Here is a 24029-nt window from a genome sequence, read left to right as displayed (position 1 = left end):
AAGAACAAACACTGCTGTTTGTGCATTTTGGTTTCTGATTAACCCCTAAAGACCCAGTGCTATTTTAGTGGCAGTTCCCAAATGATTTTTTTTTTTTTATTCTGGACTTTTTTAAGTGATTTATCACAATTTATTCTGATATTACGCTCTGTATTTTTGTATTTTTAGGAGAAAATCAGGTAGTTCCCAAATTATTTTGTCTGTAGATTTCCTTAAGTGATTTATCGCCGTTTATTATCGAAAGTTCTTAAATACACCGCTAGGTGCTACTTGGACACATCATCAGTGATGAACCCGAGGTCATTGGGTGTTTGATCATCAAACACCGTCGCTCGGGCAACCCAGCCGGGGGTGATCAGTCCCCGGCTTGTGTCCAAGTGGCCCACTACTCCACGGATCTCCCCTCCGGATCCATAGCCACCTTGAGGCTTTTTCCGCAGCCTCTATGATGCTCTTGATGGCTCTTCTGCACAGCTGACCTTTTACTCCAAGGAGTTTTAGGGTTCGGGGTAGTGACTGGCCAGCAAAACCCCGGCACCCCACCTCGACTGGTTCGCAGCGGGCTTTCCAGCCATTGCTCCGGCACTGTCACCAGCTCAGCATATTTGGCCCTCTTGCGTTCGTTGGCCTCCTCCATTCTGTCTTCCCAGGGGACAGTAAGCTCAACCAGGACCACTTGCTTTGTTGACTCTGATGTTAACACCATGTCTGGCCGAAGTAAAGTTGCCAAAATGTTCTCTGGGAACTTGAGCTGTCTTCCCAGGTCGACATGGAGTTTCCAGTCTCGTGCAGTGGTGAGGAGCCCCCCAGAGGAACTTGGCTGATGTTGTGCCTTCTCCACAGCTCTGACGAAAGTGATGGACTGCTTGGGGGTGTGCTGGTATTTGCAGTTGGTAAGTGCTGTGCTGAGCGTGTCTGCCAGAGCCCTGAGGACCTGGTCGTGACGCCAGCGGTACCGCCCTTCCCCCAAGGCCTTCGGGCAGCAACTGAGGATGTGCTCTAGGGTGGCTCTCTTCTGGCACAGCTGGCATGCCAAGCCCCATCGCAGCAGATTGGTTGGGCTAGGGAGAACGTCATATACTGATTGGATGAGGAACTTCATGTGCTGGGGTTCGAGTCTCCAGAGCTCTGGCCAGGTGATTTTCCGCTGTTCGGCGTGCTCCCACCTTGTCCAGGTGCCTTGTTGGTACATAGCCACCATCTTGACCCGCCGATCTTCCTCCACCTCCGCTCTGATCACATCCTGTACCATTTGACGTTTCTCCCTTCCTCTGGCTTTGTCGTAGCAGGGCTTGGGGAAGCTGCCAAGTCCCGCCCGGCCCACTGCCGTGTTGCCCACCAAGATGTTGTGCTGCAGTCGTGCCTCTGCTCTGTCAATGGCTTCCTGTGCCTTCCACTTTCTCCCAGTTTTCACCAGGATCCCTGCTGTGGCGACTTTCTTGTCGGAGGAGTCCCAGTACATCATCAGCTCCCTGGCACGTGTGACCTTAAACTCCTCCACCAGGCCGCTGATTGGAAGTTGCAGTATAGTGGAATGGCCATACAGAGCGATGCTGCTGAGGGATCGGGGGAGCCCAAGCCACCTCCGGAGAAACTGACTGATGGTCCGTTCCAGTGTCTCCACCATTGACATGGGCACCTCATAGACAAGCAGGGGCCAAAGGAGTCTTGGCAAGACTCCGTGTTGGTAGATCCAGGTTTTGAATTTCCCTGGTAGCCCCGACTTGTCTATTGCTGTGAGCCATGATGTCAGCTCAGCCTTGGTTTGCTGGAGTGTGTCTGAGTCCCTCAAGGAGCAGCTGAAGACCTTGCCCAGGCTCTTGACAGGTTTTTCCGTCATCGTTGGAATTGGTGTCCCTCCTATGGTAAAGCGGAACCGGTCGGCCACCCTGCCTTTCTTCAGGACCAGAGACCTGGACTTGGTGGGCTTGAAACTCATCCTCGCCCAAGAGATGAGCCGCTCTAGCCCCTGGAGAAGCCATCTGCAGCCGGGAACAGAGGTTGCCATCACTGTGAGGTCGTCCATAAATGCTCTTATGGGAGGCTGCCGAGTACCAGATCTCAACAAGGGGCCTCTACACTCCACCTCAGCTGACTTCACAATCATGTTCATAGCCAGGGAGAAGAGTGGCACTGAAATAGTGCAGCCGGTTATAATACCCTTCTCCAGGCGTTGCCAGGCAGATGTTAATGATCCCGATGTTACCCTCAGCTGGAAGTTGTTATAATAGTCCAGGATGAGGTTGGTGATGGTCACTGGCACATGATGTCTTGTCAGTGCTGTCTCAACGAGCTTGTGGGGAATGGATCCATAGGCGTTTGTTATATATAATCCTCTGTATTTTGCATTTTCTTCAGTGAGCATCATGTATTTCCCTAGATTTAATTTACTGATCATGTAAATGACCATAAAAGATCAGATTAAAGCTGAGGGTTATTTTATCAAAACCAGAGAAAAATTGAGAAAAACAGACTTTTTTAGTAAAATATATCATTAACTGAACATAAAACAGGTGTCCTCATTCCCTGTCACTGATCAAACTCTGTGGGTTTTACTGGTGAATCAATGTTGTAGAAGATGACAGTGTTTCCACGGTAATTATGGAGCCCCTGAACATCTAAATGGGTCATATCTGAGGACCATGAAAAGATGAAAAACTGCATTTTACCCAAATTATTTACATGTATTGATAGAATTAGTGAATCAACAGGTATTATACATTTTAGATCAGTAAATTATTTTGGTTGCCGGTGGAAGTTTGGGTCTTTATGGGTTAAAGGAACAGTTTCTAGTATTGCAGCTTTCCCCCCTTTCTCCCCATACTTATGCCACCAGCTGCTGCACCACCTTTGCATTTGCTGTATAGACATAAAATGTGTATAGATCTTTGTTTCCAATTTCTTCCCAGAAGTTCAGGCCACTTTAAGAACTTCAGGATCAGTGTTGACTCTTTCTTCCTGTATTTGCTAGGTCGATGCCAAGCGTTAAGATCACTGGTGTGTGGGCTGCCAGTGACTGATGTGAGCCCCTGAGGTTTGATTCTATCTGAGAAAAAACCATCACAGACTGCTCACCTGGATAAAGAGCCCAGTGAAGCAGAATGAGTCACACACAGCAGGTGTTGATACTCATGACAAACTGGGAAAACCCAAAATATACTCTCCTTTTTAGATCCCATTTGAATTGTCAGCAGCAATGGCTAAACCCTGATGTAATGTTTACTTTCAGTGTCCTTGGGGCATGTGCTTCAAAGACACCGTTGTGTGGGTTTAGGAGTCACTGCCTATGGAACTTTTATGATGTGACTTCAGATCACAGAAACTGTCACTGTTGATCATTTTCATTTATTTATTAGTTTTTATCCCCATTAGCTCCTGCACTTCAGTTGTACACTATTACCCATAAAGATGGAATTAAATATATTTACCTCTACTCATGAAATGATTGTGTCAATGTGATTTATTCTTGATAAATAAAGTGTAAATGAGACTCAGTATGTAATCATTGTACCTGGTCAAAGGTGATTACGAATGTGTTTAAATATTAATAAAAAGAGGAATGTATCTGAAAACAAAATTTTTTCAACTTTATGGATTACAGTGCATATAGTCACTTACATTACAGTTTTGTATATTAGTTGATGTATATATATGTACACTTTTTATATCTGCACATTTCTATACAGAAGAAAAACAGTCCTCTGTGGTTCATGAGATTTCTTCACTAATAGTGAAGTCTGAAGGACAAAGGGTTTCATATATTGCACAGGTTGTAAAATGATAGTGATAGTGGGTAGTGTAACTAAAACTGACTTTATTTGACATTGAGTTGATTGTTCATACCACCTTGGAATGACAATCACTTCCTTTCCTCTTTCCTCCTTCCTATAGGACCTCTAAAGGATTTAATTGTATTGACATGTCTCTCCACAGTCCCCATCACACAAAGACAGCTTAAACTGGTAAGACTTCAACTCAACTGGGACTCAACTGGGATCATTCTCTGCTGTCCTGCAAACATGTATGAAGTGCTGACAGGGGTTTCCTCCTCAACTTGCCATGTGTTGACAACCTTTTTTTTTTTTTTTTTTCTTAAATAGACCTACTTAACAAAAGAAAGCATGTTGTTAACCACTGCCAAAAACATGGTGGTGGTACTGGGCTTTTCTTGTTTATTTATTTTTTTATCCCATAAAAACCCTAACAGCCACTGGCGACTAAAACCGTCTACTGATGTAAACTGATTAATACCTGTTGATCCACTAATCTTATCAGTCCATGTCAATAATTGGTGTAAAATGCAGTTTTTCATCTTTTCGTGGTCATCAGATATGACCCATTTGGACGTTCAGAGACTCCATACTGAATGTGGAAACACTGTCATCTTCTCCAATACGGATTCACCAGTAAAACCCATGATCAATGACAGTGGATGGACACACTTGGTTTATGTTCAGTCAATGATAGATTTTACCAAATAAGTCCCTTTTTCTTCAGTTTTCACTGTCTGTAAAATAATCACCCTCCACTTTTATCTGAACATCTACATGACCAATAAATTATAGGAAAATACATGATGTACATTGGAAAAATTGCAAAATGTAAAGGGTACTATTAGGGGTAAAACAATTCCTCGAGTAATTCGAGTACCTCGATTACAAAAAATGATCGAAGAACATTCTCTGCCTCGAAGAATCTATTATTTAATTGTAAATCAAAGCACGGCATTTCGCACGGACTATTTCATGTGTCACAACGCGCTGACGTCACTCAAGCAAAGGAAGACGACGGAGGACGCGGAAGTGTTCGAATGAAGCAGCGGGAAGATGGAAGAGGAGAGCATAGACAGGCGAGTGGATACAGCAATGATGACCAAAGACAAAAACACAATAAAAAAAGACAGAAAATGTCCGAAGTGTGGAAGCATTTCAGGCTGAACAGCAGGTAAACAGTGTCATGTATCCGCTGTAACACAGCCCTTCCAGAAAACAGCAGCACATCTGGGATGGAAAAACACCCAGAATGGAGCAGAGGACCCCAGAGAAAATAAAACGAACAAATCTATGAGATAAACGTTAATGTACCTTACTAACGTACCGTTAGCCCTGCGGAGGTCTAGGTTTGTGTTGTTATGGTTACTGTGGAATGTGTGGATAGTTTATTACGGCTGTGACAAGCACAGATTTAGGCAGCGAGCCGCGTGCACCCGATTTACAACCACGGTTCATTTCCCTAAAGCACGGCCAGAACGGAGCACAGGCTGGTGAAAGCTTTCTCTGACCTTGTCACGGCCGAATTTTGGCAAAATCCAACAACTTTTTGGCTAAAATGAAGCAAATCATCCATTAACTGGACGCGCGCGCGCGCGTGCGTGCGTGTGTGTGTGTGTGTGGGGGGGGGGGGGGGGGGGGGGGGGGGGGGCATTGCCTTGATTCTCCTTAATACAGCAGAAATGTATAAAACTGTTCATGCATGGACTCCTTCCAAGTTCCCGTTCAAAAGTTCTTACCTCCTATATGCCACAACACATTCCTGTTAGGTCTAAATTGAAAATTCTGAAAGTTGTAGCTGCTAAAGTTAAGCTGCACATCAAAAAGGCAATGTTTATGTCTTTAAAACTTTATTAATGCGTTATATGTTTGACACTTACAAGAAATACTAAGTTGAAAGTAATTACATTTTATTTTTATTTGTATTTATTTTTATTTGTATTGGCAATTGCCTCTGAAAATGTTTCTAGTCAAGAAAATACATTTTGTTGCATATGCACAATATGAATGTAACAAATAAAACTGTTAATTATATGAAATAATAATAATAATAAAAAGGAAACCAATTGGTCCTTCATTATTAAGTGAAATATCTTATTTCCTCTTGTGTATTTATAATTGTTCTTTAACCAAGCAAAAATAAGTTTTATCCGATTACTCAATTAAACGAAGGAATTTTCTTTAGAATACTCGAACACTAAAATATTCGATAGCTGCAGCCCTAGATAATATAAGAATAAATGGTGGTAAAACACTTAGGAAAGGTTAAATAGAGATAAATTTTTATTTGGGAACTGACACAAAAGTAGCTCTGGGTCTTAATGGGTTATTTATTTATTTATTTATTCATTCTGCAAAAATGCCAACATCAAGAGCTTGTTTTTAATGGGATGAAAAAGCCCTCATCATGTCAGAGCAACCAAGGATTAGTCTGATTTAATGTCAATTCCATATCATACAGAAAACCAGTTAAATATAGTACCCCATAAACCTGCAATACTGAACTAAGATGGAACAGGTTCATAATAACAAACATAATACACAAACCCACTTTCATGAGACTGTATGACTGCAACTACGTAGTTGTGTTACTATATAATATTTACCTATTTGTCTCCTTTTCACTTATACATGAATCCCGTTTAGTTTAGTCAGTTTAGTTTGATAATATGATTTCATGGCTGTCTCCCGTCCATTATCTGTCTAGTATTGTTTGTGTTGTGTGTGTATGATATATCATGTATTTTGTGTTAAGAAGCTAAAAAAAAATCAACATTAAAATAAATATATATTTTTTTAAAAAGCCCTTTTAAATCCATTTGGAAGTACAGATTAATTTACAATAAATCAATAAAAATGCATAAATTAGTATCTACAAGCTATGACTTAATTTTTTTTTTTTTAATTTTACATTTATTTTATTTTTATTTTCTTCTATTTCCATTAGCTCAGTTAATATTCTTGTACATCACAGATTTGATACTGCTTGTACTTATTTGATTTTTTTTACTGCTCAGAGACTGTTATGATGTTTTTGTTTCTGCTGTTGCCCCTTCTCGGAGGGCCTTAGGGTTGGATTGGGCATGGGGGAAAATGATATAAAAGGCGATGTATAATGAATGCATTGTAATTCTGCTCCTTTGTATGTACTGTTATATTGCTCAAAAAAGATAAATAAAAAAAATACATAAATTAATGAATAAGCTGCTATAAGTATACTTAACACTGCTCACAAAGTCAGAAAATGTATCTGCACATGCAATCCAACAACTGCCACAAAAACACATATTATTGGTTAATGAGTAACGAGTTTACAGTCACCCATGTCCACTTGGTGGTGTCGTATCTTATCAGTTCTTTGTTGAATTCAGATGTGTGTGATGGTGAGGTGGTTTACCACTTGGTTTCGGTGGAGCTGCTGCCTGCACATGGGGGATGGGATGGGGCTTTTTCTGCTCCTCTGCTCCCTCCCTATTTCCACCTCCATCCGTCCGGTTGATAAGAGCGTAAGTGGACAATAAATCACTTGTAGGAGGCAAGACCGGAAGTGTTTACTTTCATATTAAAAGCAACTAAAGTAGATAACGGGTTAAGCATATGTTTATCTATGTAAAATTAGCAATTAACAAGAGGTGACTTTAATATAGAAATAATAAGTGTTTTATTTTTGAGATTTTATGGCATGAAAGGACGTGTCTGTGTATTTTTTGCGCTCTTTAAAAGTTAGAAAAGTCACTGTAGTTTTATTTTGAAAGTCATACCCGGATTGCCTATTTCCTGTCACTTGTGCTTGATGCTGGCATGCTCGCTTTAGGTGCCGAAACACACCGAAAAGCGGACCACTACTCGTCCTGCCCCGGTAGGGAGACGACACCGAGCCACTGGTGCTCAAAAGGACCGGCCGCAACTGAATAAGCGGAGATTTCCTCTGGGATAAGGGAAAAAACTGGATTTAAAGGGGGAAATAGACCGTCATATGATTAATTTTTTTTGGTAACAAGAACCGTTTTGGAGCTGAACCGGCCGGGCTCGCGCACTGTTACGGCACCGCAGAAGGAGTCCGTCAAGTGCGGTGAAGTTTGTGCGTATCTTGGGTTGTTCGCAACTTTCTCAGGGTTTATGAAGTAGCGTAAAGGTAGGTTAGAATTATCACAAACGGAAGTTAGTAAGCCACTGCATCTGAATATGGTAGCGGCAGTACATTTGTTATTACATTGCTTTTGCGGTAGGGTTAGTTTTGTAGAAACAGGCGTTGCGCGTGAGGATGCGTCTGTTTTATGAAGTGCACTTTGAAGGGTACTAATTTATGCGGCGACTTTGATGTTCATTTAATGAGGCGCGCGCTCTCATGAGTAACAGCCGCTACTGATAACAGACAGAGCACACACAGTAGGGCGGAGGGAAAGGTGAGGTGGTGGGGAGACGCTGGAGAGAAAAATAATTAAACTTTACAAGTATTCTCGCATGTGAGTGGGAAGGTAACACGGACATTTATGGAGGGTCAGCTCGTCGTGGGGTCCTGACTGTAAATAGATATGGATATGGAGCTCTGGTCCAACCTCTGAAGACACTATTGGCTCTTATTTTTTGGCACTTGAAGTGTTCATTAAAGCTTTATAGCACAAAAAGCAGTAATATTAGACTACAAGACAAAAACGAACTGTGAACACTGCCGGGAGTGAACCACGACGACGGTCAACCGCCATGGCCTCCTCCTCCTCCTCCTCTTCTTCCTCCGGCTCCTCACGGGACAGTTGCTTCTGGTTGCTCTGGAGACGGACCCTCCTCGCGCTCTGGTTGTGCGCCGCCGGAGCGCACGGAGCGGAGGATGACAGCACTTTCAACGCAGAGGTAACACAAAAAAAGTGTTGCTTTATTGACTTAAAACCACGGGTGTCGAATTCATTTTAGTTCAGGGGCCACATACTGCTCAATGTGATCTCAAGTGGGCAGGACCAGTAAAATAACAGCATACTACCCTATAAATAAATACAACTCCAAACTTGTCTACTATGTTTTAGAGTGAAAAAAAGTAAAATTGCGTGATTGAAATGCTTACATTTACAAACAATCCTTTATTTAAAAAAAAAAAAAGAAAAGAAAAAGGGAATAACACGAACAACCATGAACAATCTTAAATTTCTTATGAAAGATAAGTGCAGTTTTAACTATCTTATGCCTCAGCTTCTCATTTACACACGTGCATCACAATTTACAGATCGCAGTAGATGTAGAATGGCACAAACATTTAGTAACAGACATAACTGTCAAAATTTCACTTCTCTTAAGACTTTTTATGTTGATATTTCGTCACATTATTCACTTTTTTTATGAAAGTATAGTTTGCAAATGTAAATATTTTCATATAATCTTACTTTTTACGCAAAGAAATTTGGAGTTGTCATTATTTATAGGTTATTATGATAGTATTTTACTTTTATGATCCACCTTAGACAGAATTGGTCTGAATCTGGCTCCTGAGCTAAAATGGGTTTGATACCCTTGACTGTTATTATCTCAGTGTAATTTTTATGTTTCATAAATTCATCTCACAGGCCAGATTGGACCCTTATGCAGGCTGGTTTTGGCCCCGGGCCATATGTTAGACACCCCTTCTTTCAACTGTTTGTAAAACTCTAATAAAATAAATGTGACGCCCAAATGCCTTTTGCTTCCACAGATGCAAATATTTTTCCACTGCACCAGAAAAAATGTGATAAAATGTTCTTTACATGAGTTTGGTGCAAGGGTAAATACACTTTTGCTGTTAAAGTTGGAATAATTTTGTTTTCAGACACATTCCTCTTTTTATCCCTATTTATACACATCACTAATCATCTTTGATCAGGTGCAAGGATTACATACTGAGTCCCAGTTACATTTAATCTATTGAGAATAAAGTGTATTATTACAATCATGTCATGAGAAATCCATAGAGTTACATCTTTGGTAAGTGTCCTAACTAAATGATATAAAGAAGGAATATGTATGTAGGAGTATAAGCTTCAAATGGGACCATGCCAATCTGAGTTGTAGCCCATTCATTCATACCAACATAATCATTACTGTCCTGAGATTTGGGGTGTTTTGTCCCTTAACCCATAAAGACCCGATGCTACTTATGTTTCAATTTCAAAATAGTTTTTTCTCTATATTTCACTTTTCTTAAGTGATTTATCACCATTTATTATAATATTATTCTCTGCACTTTATGTTTTTTTCAGTGAAAATCAGATGTTTTCCCATATTTAATTCACTGATCATGTAGATGTTCATAAAAGCTTAGATTGAAGTTGAGAGTTATTATATCAAAAACAGAGAAAACTCAAGAAAAAGTGACTTCTTCAGCAAAGATATCAATAACTGAAAATAAAAACAAGTGTTTTCCATCCACTTAGAGCTGCAACCGATTAATCGACTAGGTGCTTGAAGTCAATGCAAAAAGTCCCGATTCAATTAATCGACTCGAATTGATTGAAGGGAGATATTCTATTGCAGTTTTCCTGAATTGAAGCTTCTTTGTGTGTCACAATAAGCGTCCGTGTGAAACACAACAGTGGAACCAATGTTTAACAGCAGAGAAATGAAGGAAACAAAGCTTTGATTCAGGAAAATTGTGGTTAAATGATTTTTTTGGATCACTTTGAATCGATTAATCGGTTGCAGCTCTACATCCACTGTCATTGATCACACTCCATGGGTTTTACTGGTAAATCAATGCTGTAGAAGAGGACAGTGTTTCTACGTTCATTACGGAGCCTCTGAACGTCCAAATGGGTCATATCTGATGACCATGAAAAGATGACAAACTGCATTTTACACCAGTTATTTACATGAATTGATTGGATTAGTGGATCATCAGGTATTAAACAGTTTAGATCAGTATTTGCTTTTGGGCTGTTTGGGTCTTTATGGGTTAAACTTGTGCCGATTCATCAAAACACTTGAACAGATGAGAATAGTTTTCAAAGTTATAAAGATGGATAGAAAACAAATAAGTGATTCAATCCAGTGGACTGTTGCCTCATGCTCACGTGTATTTCTTTGTCTGCTGTTGCACAAATAGACTTTTTCGTATTTATTTAGGTGTGTCATGAAGTGTGTCGAAGTGTCAGCTTAGGGTATAACCATCATTCTTGGGCCACTCATCTGGCAGCACACCTGTTTGTTCTGAGAAACAATTTAAGAGATAAGTAAAAAAAATGTTAAAAGTTTAAGCAGGTGATTAGTGGTGGAGATGTTGTTTGTGTTTCTGTGCCGAGTCTGAGGGAGAAGACAGACAAATAGAAAGAGAGAGAGAGGCCGCCCGTCTGGTCATTAGAGGTCAGCTTGGATTACCAAATGCATCCAGGAGGGGGGTCTGGTTGTCAGTCAGGTTACAACACATTCTGATGGGGTATTAACATAGCTGTGGTGCATGTGTGTGTGTGTCTGGGTGGGGGCATGCGTCTTTACTCAGAGGGTTTACACAATGCATGGGTCTGATGGGCAATTCACTTTTTTTTTTTTCCTAGAGCTGTGTGTAAAGTGCGATACTGTGTCAACATCCATTAACCATTTAGTGTGTGTATATTGGTGATACTGGAGTGTATGTGACTGCTGAACACAAATGCATTTCATTTTTATTGATAGAGGCAGTTGTAACTAAATAAATAGAGGCTGTAGATGACTAAATTGTAGAGGAAGTGCTTATATTCCCCGAACAGGATATTGTAGTAACTGTAAATAGCAGCTGGCTCGTAGTGGATTTTTATAGGGCAATATAATAATAATCTTAATAATGATTAAATGGTAGATTTTGTCCCTGCCCTTTCCTCTTAATGTTTAACTTCACTTTATTATAAAAAGAATATTTCCTGAATTGAACATGTAACTCCTCAGCAAGTTCCCAGATACCCATCTGAATCACTGAATTTCTTTCTTAGTCAATGTATCCAGTTGAGAAAGTTAATATTAGCCATCAGCCAGTATTGGTGCCAACTTCTGCTGATACTGATGACACCGGTGTCAAGCAAAATACCTTGAGAAAAATGTGAAATTCTGTTAATTAGTGAGAGAATAGGTTTTGCACAAAAGAAACGTTAGTTTCTGAGATACCAGTTCTACTTCAAAACAATGTCTGCACATTAGAATACATTCACATTTCAGATTCCTTTTAGTGTAGGATTTTTACATCTATAATATAAATGCAGATAAACTTATGTACATATCATGAAACTTTAACTTACATCTTGAAATAAGCAAGTATCAGTTTTATCATGTCTTTTCCAATTCATCGTATTAAACTATGTCCAATTTAGCATGTTTTATGTCAGCAGATAATTTTCAAAAATGGTATATCAGTGTAGTTTGTAAAATGTCCTATTGGTGTTGATCAAATGTACCTATGAGCAAGGTACTTAACTCCCCCATTTGCAAGCCCACTGCTCCTAGCATGTAGTGTGTGTGATGCATGATGTAGTGATGGGTTAAAGGCAGAAGACAAATTTCGGTGTGTGTGGTGCATATTTATGTGTGACAAACTATTACTGACAAAATAAAGATTCTATTCTATTCTATTCTATTCTATTCTATTCTATTCTATTCTATTCTATTCTATTCTATTCTATTCAGACAAACTAATTATTATTTTGATTATAGGGCTCAGCTGCTAGGTTTACTTTCCTGTTAAGAGCAAGTAAAAAATGCCATGTCAAGCTAGTAAATCTATAAACTCTCTTGTCCAATCAGGCAAGTGGAGAAGAGATGTTCCAAAGCTGATGACGTAGTAGTAGTACTAGTAGTAGTAGCTGAGGGTCAAGTTGTCCAGCATCACTCTGATCATCATTCTGAAAAAAAAGTTAAAGATGTAAATTAAGCATGACAATAAGAACTTCTAAAAAATAAAGCAATTTATGAAAGGGTAGATAAAATTGACCTCAGGCAAGAAGATTTCTAGTCCACTCTCCCATTCAGACAAATGAAAAAAACATTAATGTGACCTTGTCTCTAACTGAACATAAATGAACACTATTTTAATTAACTGAACAGCCATTGGAATCATGTTAGCAAATACATTTCTATTCCAAGTAAGTTTTTAATGTATTTATTAAACTGTGGTTGTTTATTAACCATTAGGGATGCACCAATATACTGCCTGGACATTGGCTGATATTTGCCAATATTTGGATACCAGTGTGAAAGTTGTCTGTTCACCAACGGCAGTGACAGATATTTTCAGTTTTTTATGAATTTGAATGTTTTAATTATAGATAACAACAAATCCAAATAAAGAAACATAAAGTAACATCATTCATCAGGATTGAATATCAGCCAAGAATTTTGCTGTGGGTGCATTCCTGTTCTCCATAATAATTGATATGTTTTTTTGTTTTTTTTTGTAGAACAAGCTTTGCTTTGTAGCTTAAGATAATGTCAGCTCTTAAAGTATTTGTTCAAGATGCCTTTTGTTGAAATGTGCCATACCATTAGAAACTGTGACCAAAGCAGCTGTGAGGTGTGGGCACTGCACAGTTTTCCAGATGTTGTAAAACAAGCAGGACAGATGATGTTATGTTAGAGGAAATTGGACTAAGCACCTGTTGCCTGGAGCTTTCCAGTTTAATGACTTGTTTAATGCGTGTCAACCACAAAAAGTCATCAGGAGTTATTAATGGGCTTTCAACTAATGCAAAGTGAGGGAGGTGTCTGTTAGATTTATAGTCATGATGTCTAATAATTGATGGGTTTAATAATCTTCATAAGCTGCCTACTCATGTTTATGGTAAGGGAAACCCTGTTGGCCTATGTGTGTTTTGTACATTAATTTTTCGTCAGCATGTAAACAAAACCATTGTTGTCACTTACAACATCATTAATAACAGCTGAAGAAATGTCATGTGTGATAAAAGGCCTGTTTTTTTGTGGTAAGGAGGCAAAGTCCAAGTTATAAAGCTAAGAGTAAACTAAGGGATGGTAAATCATGTTTGGTTTATTATATGTCCTTCCAGTCATGAAACAAATCTAAACTGTTTGATTGGGTAAGATCTTACTCTTCTCTTCTTAGCTGGAAAAGTTGTGGTCTGATTCTTACTTTTCAAATGTAGGTAAGAAGTTAAGACCTTTCCGCCTACTCTGTATGGACAAAAAGGATGAAGTGGGAGGACAGACCAACAGAGGAAAAACAGAGGGATTATTCACAGAGTTTGGGAATTTGAAGTGAAAAAGAAACAAATCTGTGACGGTGATATGTTGGACAGAGGAGTTGACAGGGACTGTAGCGGTCAGTCTCAGCTGTGCAGCATGTGATGGCTGAATGTGACAGCTGTTTTCTAACTGGAACACACATCTACACACACTGTGCACAGGCATGCTGAGTCTGGGACTAAGAAGTACAATGGACCCTCTTGTCTGATGAGAAAGAGCTGTGAGGGTTGGTGAGGGAAAAAAAAAAAAAAAACTTGTGTGAGTGAAAGAGAATGAGAGAGAATTCAGTAAGAAACATGGACATGATAAGCAAAAAGAAAGCAAGAAGTGCATTTGTAGATTGAGCCGAGTAGTCCTGATCAGAGCAGAAATCAGTGGCTCATTGCTGCATAAATCTAGACATCTTCCTTAGCCCTCATTGGATCCATGTAATCTGCAACGTGCCGTCTCCTCGCATTCCAGCTGCTTCCCCTGTGCTTTTCTGTGATTGGCTGCCAGCATGTCCACAAACACTCACATTGCTATAGAGAAGGGAACTTTACTGAAGTGTGCATCACAGTGACTATGCAGACGTTTTAGATGTTTTTTCTTGTACTCTGCAGGGTTATGCGAGTTGGTTGTTGGATGCTTACCTGTGTGTGCATATGTTTTCTTGCAGTCTACAAATTCCTTTCAAATATTTTAAACTACCTAACACCATATGTGCTTGATAAAATCCTCAAACAGAATTCTCCTCCTCCTCCTCCTCCTTCTCCTTCTCCTCTCAGCCTTTCTCCTTTTCTGTCTCATTCCTCCATTTACTTATCCATCCTCATGGTAGGACTTAAGGGGGTACGGGATGGCAGCAGACCAAGCTTCAGAATAAAAGCTCTGTTAGTATCTTGGCTGACATTGTGGTGGACACACACATACTCCCACCAGCATACACACTCTTGGCAGGTTTTACAACTCCTTGTATATTGCCAGGTCTGGTTTTGGCAGGTAAGCTCAAGGACTCTTTGAAAGACCATTTAATAGACGAGGTAACGTACACACACATGCATAAGCCCTCCCCCATTCCTCTTGTTGTCTAAGACTTGTTTTGTATTCAGCCCAGCTGATGAAGGAAGGTGAGTGGCCAGACTCAAGTACTTTACTGTTTTAGTTGAAGGCTGTGGGGTGGCAGGGGTTCGTGTGCCTCCATACATCTTCCCAACAGCACTGCAGCGCTGGCCTCGTACCTCGTCATAGCCTGTAAATATCCGTAGAGACAAAAAGGAGTGTGTAGAGCCAACATAAGATGCTTAGATGCACAGACACATGCATCACGAAGACATAAATATCCACGTTGAGTCCTGACACTGCAAAAGTGGAAGCTGATTTTGAGGATGAGGATAGCCAGAGGTGCATGTGGAGTGTTTAAAGTGATGTGTATTTGGTGTCATTCCCGGCAATAGCTTGTTTTTTTTTTTATGTTTTTATCATCTGCTTTCTGATGGGAACTGCATTCTTTCTTCCACTGTGGGTGCCTACATGCCTTTAGTGGGCATGTCATAGCATTGCAAAGCGTGTTTTGTTCTTTTTATCATCACACAGCATGAAATATAAATATAAAATGAATGAATGTTGGTCAAAATGAACCTTTACATCAAGATTTTTGTTAGAATTTAGGAAACTGCTTGATTTTCGTACACTTATCTGGTAGGATTTAAAAGGGTCATATTTTGCTAAACACGCTTTTATTAGTCTTTGGTACATTTATTTCTGTATTTGGACCCTAATAGTTTATAAAGTTTAAATTTGAACCCTCCAGGTGCTGCGAAGCTATCTTTACATTCATTACGGCAAAAATTGAGTGGATTTCTACAACCCGTTGAAATTCCTGCTTAATTAATTTGTTATGTTTTATAACTAGTTACATCATGACATTTGCACATATAAGGTCAAAGCTTCCGACAAACATTTCTCAGAGTACAACATAATTGTTTGTCAGCAGCAGCGGTTGTAGTTAAAACTGAAAATATGTCCAAACTCCGAGCCGATTACCTAAAATGTTCAGTTGTTTGTTGTATTAATGAACACAAGTGACTGAACGGGACAGAAAGCACGGTCAACAACCTGGAGGGGGTGAGGCATGAAGTGGCTCATTTGCATTTAAAGGACCAGCGCTCAAAATGACCTTTCTGGTGTCATTACTCAGAAATAGGGTTGAAGATGGACCTGTGGAGTTGAATTATTGAAGAATTCAAACCCAAGCATAGCATTTACAGTTTATGTAGACCACAAAGAAATGTTTTAAAATGCATAATTCCATTAAAAAAGCAAAATATCACTCCTTTAACTTATTGTTATAATTTTTTTTTTAGCATTTTAGCAGAGACAGCTCCTCCACAAGTGAGAGGAAATATCAAATCCAAGCTCGAAATATTTGATACAAGGCATTTGTGTTGGATGATTGTTTTGCCAATAAATGGTGAAACTGATATAGTGTGTCATCTCCTGTGAAAACAATGTATGCGCAAGTTATTTGAGACGAGGAGTGTTTTGTGAACTGAGCCACCTGCTCCTGTGTTATGAGTTTGTGTCTGTACCAAAGTATGTGAATCTTTATTGTGTATTCACGAGAGAGAGAGAGATATGGCAGAATGAGCACTTTAATAGTGATTCAGGATGTGCATGTTTGTTTTTCAGTGTGTGTGTGGATTTAAGTGTGTGTCAGCACGTCTTGGGCTTCCTTATCTATTGCAGAGGTGGGTCAGGGTCATGTCCAGTTCAGTCCCCTCCATGCCTCTTCCTGCTCCTACACGCAAAAACTTACAGCTGATACAACCAGTATATCCACTATCAGGAAAAGGGGAAAAAAAGGATGCGACAGAAGATGGGGAGCTTTATTTCTTTTCACAGTGCTACACCTACACAGCAAATAAAAGAAATATGAATAACAGGCAAATGATTAAAAATGTACCTCTAGAATTTGTTTGAAATACCAATACTGGAAAAGGTGAAACTTGTAAAACTTATTACAGAGCACACTGTACAAGTTAAATGACACAAAGATGAAACATATGAAGGTCTGAGAACCTCGGGCCAAGTTCTCAAAGCCTTCAGGCAGAAGTTTGTTCATTTTTATGATATAAAACTTTGCCTTGCACAGGAAAAAGAGCAGAGGCAGTACTTCAGAAATTATTGGAGCTATATATATCGATAAAAAAAGTCAGCTTTGACTTCACTTGATCACAAAAGATGAGCTGTCAGAATATGTCACGCTCAGTTCTGTGACTGACATTGATTAATCAGGCTTTATGCGAACACTTCACATTGATTTAACAGTGCTGGGCGGTGAAGGAAGGACAAATATAAGTAGAATATATTTTTTTTAAGTGGCATATGTTGGAGGCAAAGTGCCTGGGTTTAAATTACAGCATGTCAAAGGTTGATATCAGCAGATGGGCTTGTATTTTACATGAGCAGCTCTTTACCCAGTATATCAACTCATCTCATCACAGGGGCATTTTAAAGAGGAGCACATGTTCATGCCTCTGCACTTTGACTTCTTTTATTACATGCAGTCATTTTGTGCATTTTTACTAGGTAAACTAAGGAAATGAACGAAAGTCTTGTTTAGCTTTTGTAATTTGGTTCTATAACACTAACTATAGGGGCTAGATTTCTGTCTACAAAAAACAGTTTGGTGGGTAGTACTTGTTTTTGAGCAGACTTTTAATAAGAGACTGTTTTGTATTTGTAAGAAAGAGGGAGACCAAAAGAGGTCAGTTTGTTTTTATGGCTTTTAAGGAGTGGGTAAGTAAATACAGCGCTCTATCAAGTAGTGTTTTGCATTGTGAAAGATGGGCGTAAGCTTTTAGAGTTACACACACACACAGAAGCTCACACTTTGTTGTGCAGGAGGATTCATGCACGCTGAGACACACACCCTCCTGCATTCCCTGCACCGCTGTGGGGAGTGTGTCCAAGTGTGGGCATATCCCATATCAAGCTTGTGTGTGTATGTGCCTGTGTGTGATATTAGGTTTCCACATAACAGGTGGGATAGACTTTGCGTCATCTGTGATTGGGTCAAGTATCACGTTTTCTCTCTCAAGTTTGGCATTAAAATCAGACTCCCAGTCATCCCAGTTGCATTCTCCTAGATACAGTAGACCTCACTGATTATCTGATGCCCTTTCCAATTAATAAGCCAAACATCAGATGAGACCATAAACAAATTCTCAAGTCCTTCAAAAAAAAAACAAAAAAAAAACTAGAGGGCTGCGTTATATCTACTCACCCCAATTAAATCAAGGTACTTCTTTGCATACAATATAGTAAATGTTCTATCAATGTTTAGAAATAACTGTATTTCATTAAATTTGATCATTTTTCCCCAATTGGGACATGACATGAAACGATAGATCATGATATAAAACAGTTCATGTTTTCCATCATCATGTGGCATATAAGATAATATTTTACTTTATGTTTTTTGTTCATCTCCAGTCATGGCTGAGGATGTACGGTTACCTGCCTCAGGCAAGCAGACAGATGTCGACCATGCGATCAGCCCAGATCCTGTCCAGTGCCATCAGTGACATGCAGCGATTCTACGGTCTGGAGATCACTGGACAGATGGATCCACAAACCATCAGGTCAGTGGGATTTCAGTATTTCTGTCCAGTTAGACTAGTTTGTTCAGAGGTCTTAAACTATGATTAAGAAGATGAACTGGCTCAGAATTTGAAAATATGCACTTGTATTTGGACTTGACCTCAATTCCTCAACACATTAAAAGGTAATGTAACTCAGTAAAAGTCACTGAGGAAGGCATAGTAATTTCTAAGGAACTGTTCAGTAAGGCAGGCTTTGAATTAAACAACAAAAAAATTTACTTCAGCATAGACAGGAAAAAAGTCTTTTAACTTGATGCCTTTCTTCATCTCCTCTCTGGGTAATTCATACTTTCAACACATTCACTTCACTTCCTGCTTCTTCAGTGCCATGAGGAGACCCCGCTGTGGTGTGCCTGACAAGTTTGGAGGTCAAATCAAAACCAACGTGAGGCGGAAACGCTATGCCCTCACTGGACATAAATGGAACAAGAACCACCTCACTTACAGGTCATAAAACAGTCTCTGTAAAGAAAATCTAACCTACCACAAATATTGTTTTATCCATCTTAATCTGTATTTACTCATGTCCCTTTTTGCCTTTTTTGTTCCTATAGTATCCAGAACTACACTCCAAAGATCGGCGAGTATAACTCATATGAGGCCATCCGACGGGCTTTCAAAGTCTGGGAGAGGGTCACCCCGCTGACTTTTGATGAAATCCCCTACCAGGAGATCAAATATGGACGCCGCAAGGAGCCTGACATTATGATTTTCTTCGCTTCGGGTTTTCATGGTGATAGCTCTCCATTTGATGGGGAGGGGGGCTTCCTTGCCCATGCTTACTTTCCTGGTCCTGGAATGGGTGGGGATACACATTTTGACTCAGATGAACCATGGACTATAGGAAACCAGAACCTACAAGGTAGGAGGGAGATGTGTTCTATTTGTGACTTGTGATTTATGTGGGCATTTACACACAATACAACAAATACAAACAGTGTTGACAGTACAACAGAAATCAGCAGCCTACTATGTAAAGACTGCATTTTAACGTCTATACTGGCATCATTCTATAGTTAGACCCCCACAAAAATACAGTTCCTTTTAGTCCTTGCTTTTTTTTGTAAACCTTTCCATAAAATAAACATAGACTTGTTGCTATTTTGTATTGAAAAGAAATACCTTCTTCACTTAAGGTGGGACTGATTTTCATTTTGCTCTGAACATTGTTTGTATTACAATATACTGAATCATTGCGTTCCATAGCATGCATACAGTTACTGCCTGATAATTTCTTAGATGTAGCATCTGCACTCTGGTGAAATCTAGATCAGTGGCTGTTTTTTGGTTCCAACAAATGAATAATTTCACAATCTTTTAGCATGAAAAAATGGGAACATTCTAATACTGACATTTTGGGCTTACATTTCTTCTGCTATAAACCTGTCCTCAAGAATGGATGTTTGAAGGTTAAAGAAAAGGAGAGTAACTCAGAATCTTGTCGCTTCTCATGGGTGGATGGTTTGTATGCATGCTGCCACATACAAAAATTGCTACTTGACATTGTGAATTATCTCAAGGGCTTTGATTTTGCATAGAAGTTAGTTTGTTACAATTCAGGTGGACATTGAGGGGTCATTTGGGGCTTTAATTTTCATGTGATTATTCAGCTGATACACAGTTTGCATGCTGTGCAGGTTGTATTAGATCCATATAATAGATTGCAAACAGCTGCCCCAGCAGCTTTCCTCCACACTTAACTCGAGTTGGCACAGCTCAGTTAGCTACATCATCTCTCATATGTCAGGCTACGGCTTCTCAACTTCAAAAAATGCAAAGTTGAAATCATCTTAAAGTCAAATTTTTCTTCTCTGGAGTTCTTAAATGTACCTTCAGTTAAGACGTAGGCTGCACTGAGTAAACAGATACTTATCCACAGAGACACAATCTTACTCAGATGTTTGCACTTATACAACTTATACAGAGGTGAGGATCTGGATTGCTAATGTTTATGACTATTGAAGAGGTCTCCAGAGTTCCTTTATCATGCTGTGCACCCTTTAACTCCAAACTAAAGGGGGATTTTTTGCGACAATGGACTTTCCTGCCCTGTTATCTACATTCACACAGCAGGACACAGCCAGCTGCATTAAGCGTGTGTGCATGTGTATGCATGTGCGAGTGTGTGTCTGCATCTGTGTGATCAGCTGTGTGTAGGATGTGTTGCAGGACAGATCACAGGGATGGTGGAATGCCACAGTAAGTGGGAGTGTGTTCCACTCAGGGAGCTCTGTAGACTTGTCCCTTTGTTGCACTACACAACTCTTACACTCCTTCAAGGCAAAGTGCAACGAAATTACAATCTTGTCTAACTGTAGTTAAACACATGGCCGACTGATAGAGCTGTTAACAAGTGGCATTTAAGTCCTGTGTGTTTTCTGCCTTCTGGTTTCTTAGATGTAACTCCTGCCCTTTGGAGAAATTCAGATTTTGTCCTGCACTGGAAAAAATCTAAATCTTACCAAGTGCATTTTTCTCATTTCTAGTCAAAATATCTCATCACACTTAAAATAAGACATAATCACCTAAAGAGTAACTTTTCAGTGAGATATAGGAACTTAATTTTAGACAATAGATCTTGAAAATTAATTAAATTAAATAAAATAAAGAAATTAAATCTTATTTCAATAAATCTTACCAAGATAATTTTCACTTGTTCCATTGGTAGATTTTTTTTTTGTTTAATTCAAGATTTGTTTGCATAATTCAAGCAAAAAAATCTAAAAAAAAAAAATAAGTGTGATGAGAAATTTTGACTAGAAATGAGAAAAATACACTTGGTAAGATTTTGATTTTTACCTCCGCCAAGGAGGTTATGTTTTTGCCAGGGTTTGTTTGTTTGTCTGTTTGTTTGTTTGTTTGTTTGTCAGTCCGTTAGTGTGCAACATAACTCAAAACGTTATGGACAGATTTGGATGAAATTTTCAGGGTTTGTTGGAAATGGGATAAGGAAGAAATGATTAAATTTTGGTGGTGATCGGGGGTGGGGGGGCCCACGTGGAGGGGCCACTGATCAGCCTTGGCGGAGGTCTGCGCTCTCCTAGTGCTTCTAGTTTCCAGTGTGTTTAAGCTGCTGAATGAATGTTAGATGAGTAGCTGTTTTTTTGGTTGCTTATCATATATCAAATGCTTAATTTCACAGACCTTGATCATGAAAAATGATCAACTCAGACCTCTGACCTCCTTCTAGAAAGTGGTGAATGTAAACAGACTGAAGGGATCAATACAAGCATCACATGAAAATTTAATAAGTAACCAGTAAAAGCACTTTCCTTGACCTCAGCATCATTTGTTAGAGTAACAATTGCATGAGGATCAACTCTTTCATGTAAACCTTGTGATGCACAGTGTGATTAATCTGCCTTTTTTTGGCTCAGATGCTCTTAACAAAAACAGCATTATCCTGAAATCTTGCTGACATGCACATTCAAACACACCTTACATGGATGGAAACGCTGAAGGCCTGTCGTTTGTGTCATTCTTTGTGGCCAGATAAGACTAATGTGAAAGGAAGGCAAAGAAAACATGTGAGAGTTCATTTTGGTTGTGAGGTCGTAGCTTTTGTTTCTTTCACTGGGAGTCCCCTTCATAGTGATGAATGAGGTGAGAGACTTGGTAAACAAGAGCTGAAATAGGTCCTGGACGGCACAGTTTGTTCGTATGGTAGTCAGAATTAGCAGTAGATGCGTCATTAGACTTAACTTTACTCGAACTTTGTAAGTTTACTCTCACCGTCCTCTGTCAGGTTGAATAGTTGTCACGGTTACTTCACAAAGGCCTCTTTATTTGCTCTCAGTGCTGCATCTCTCCTCTCTTTGCTATCGCTAGTGCTTTCTCTCCTGGAGTGTTAGCATACCATGAGGACATTCATGTGACTCTGAAATTACAGATGGTGGGGGAGAGGAACTGTGTGTGTCTGTTATGCAAAGAGAAAGCACAAGAGCAGGCATCTCACTTCCATGGCAATGACATTATGGAGATCCGAACCCCTCTAACAGCATGGTGTCACTGCCACAAATCTGTCTAATCAGCATAGGCCATCAGGCCAAGAGAAAATGAGTAGCAAGTTCAAAGATCACACAGAGCAGGACCAGGCTACAAAGAGTCATTGACCAAGGGGAAGTAACCAACTGAGTTCTGGATCCACTTCAGAGATAATCCTATAGAAGTGTGCTGGATTATTCTATTCCAGAAAAAATCTGTAAGACGTCTTTTGTACAAAGAGGAAGTTGATGCAGCGGTCAGTGTGTCACATCTGTGTCATTGCTCGTCAATGTGTAATTGTTGCATTGGCGGCGGACAACTGCATTCCTTAACTGGTCAGTGAAGTGTGCTGATTCATATCAGCAATCATTAGCGTGCCTTTCTGTGATTTATAGTTCAAATCTGGGGACATTTTTATTGACATCTTAACTGAGAGAACAATGCACATCTTATACATGACCACATGGTGATATTGGGTGTTTCTGATGCCTGAAGCGTGTACATGTTTTTTACAGCATACAGTCACATGCCATTTATGTTTTCTGAAAAGCACAGACCATCTCCTTATAAAGATTCTCTTTAAAGAGATTGTGTTTTCCTCACTGTGCTAATATTTGCTATATGTTTTGATTCCAGGTAATGATCTCTTCTTGGTAGCAGTTCATGAGCTGGGCCACGCCCTGGGTTTAGAGCATTCCAACAACCCCCTGGCCATCATGGCTCCTTTTTACCAGTGGATGGAGACTGAGAACTTCCAGCTTCCTGAAGATGACCGGCGGGGTATACAGCAGATATATGGTAGGATATACATTTTTCACACAACCCTCCTGATCTTTTAGAATTCTGTATATTTTGAACCATTTTTTTTTTAAATGCATATTTGTATCCAACACAACCTTTTGTTTTTATCCTTATTTTACAACTGTCCAATCCCACTAAACAAGTAGTTCAAAAGATTAAAAGCATGACTTCTAAGTTGCTAGCCTTGTGCTTCATTAAAATAATTTACCAGCCAAAACTGTAAAGCTATATCTGTTTTACTTCATTTGCATTGATGAAAGAAATATTTAAATCCTAATTTCACAAAATTATGCATAAATTTTACAGTAACAGTTTACACAAAGTATGCAAGTATTATTAGCAAATGTAGGAAAACAAATGTAAGGTAAAACGATCAGTCTTTTAATATTTTGTATGTTGTTTAAGGAGTAATTTTTACTGCTGTATATGTTTATTGTTAAGCACATGTAATTATGTTAAAATAAACCTTTTAATCCACAGTAACACATGATTTTATGTCAGGTCATCAAATGTCTGTAGTGTTGCTTCCCTGTGAGAACCACATAGATCCAAAAACTTGACACATTTGGAGATTCATAGTCTACACTGGACAGGAAAAGTAAATAATATTTTAATCTTTATCTGAGGTAACTTGTAATAAAAG

At 39.4% G+C, this 24029-nt stretch overlaps 2 protein-coding genes across 2 annotated transcripts in view; one reads left to right on the top strand and one right to left on the bottom strand.

Moving 5' to 3' along the window:
• Nucleotides 1-318: 318 nt before the first annotated feature.
• On the bottom strand, nucleotides 319-8476 carry LOC115417179 (uncharacterized). Its single transcript, XM_030131190.1, is given in 4 exon segments — nucleotides 319-589; nucleotides 591-2336; nucleotides 7532-7698; nucleotides 8432-8476. Coding segments are annotated over 4 exon segments (2229 nt in total).
• The window catches only part of mmp15b (matrix metallopeptidase 15b), a 31651-nt gene continuing 15224 nt past the window's right edge, over nucleotides 7603-24029 (top strand). Inside the window, exons 1-5 of the mRNA XM_030127305.1 lie at nucleotides 7603-8621; nucleotides 18432-18580; nucleotides 18926-19048; nucleotides 19156-19463; nucleotides 23222-23383. Coding sequence (XP_029983165.1) covers nucleotides 8475-8621; nucleotides 18432-18580; nucleotides 18926-19048; nucleotides 19156-19463; nucleotides 23222-23383 — 889 coding nt within the window. The 5' untranslated portion in view covers nucleotides 7603-8474. The remainder of the gene's footprint in view (nucleotides 8622-18431; nucleotides 18581-18925; nucleotides 19049-19155; nucleotides 19464-23221; nucleotides 23384-24029) is intronic.

Source organism: Sphaeramia orbicularis, chromosome 3, assembly GCF_902148855.1.
Source record: "Sphaeramia orbicularis chromosome 3, fSphaOr1.1, whole genome shotgun sequence".
Classification (NCBI taxonomy): Eukaryota; Metazoa; Chordata; class Actinopteri; order Kurtiformes; family Apogonidae; genus Sphaeramia; species Sphaeramia orbicularis.
Note: the sequence above shows the minus strand (reverse complement) of the source record. Positions and strands in the feature narration are given on the sequence as shown.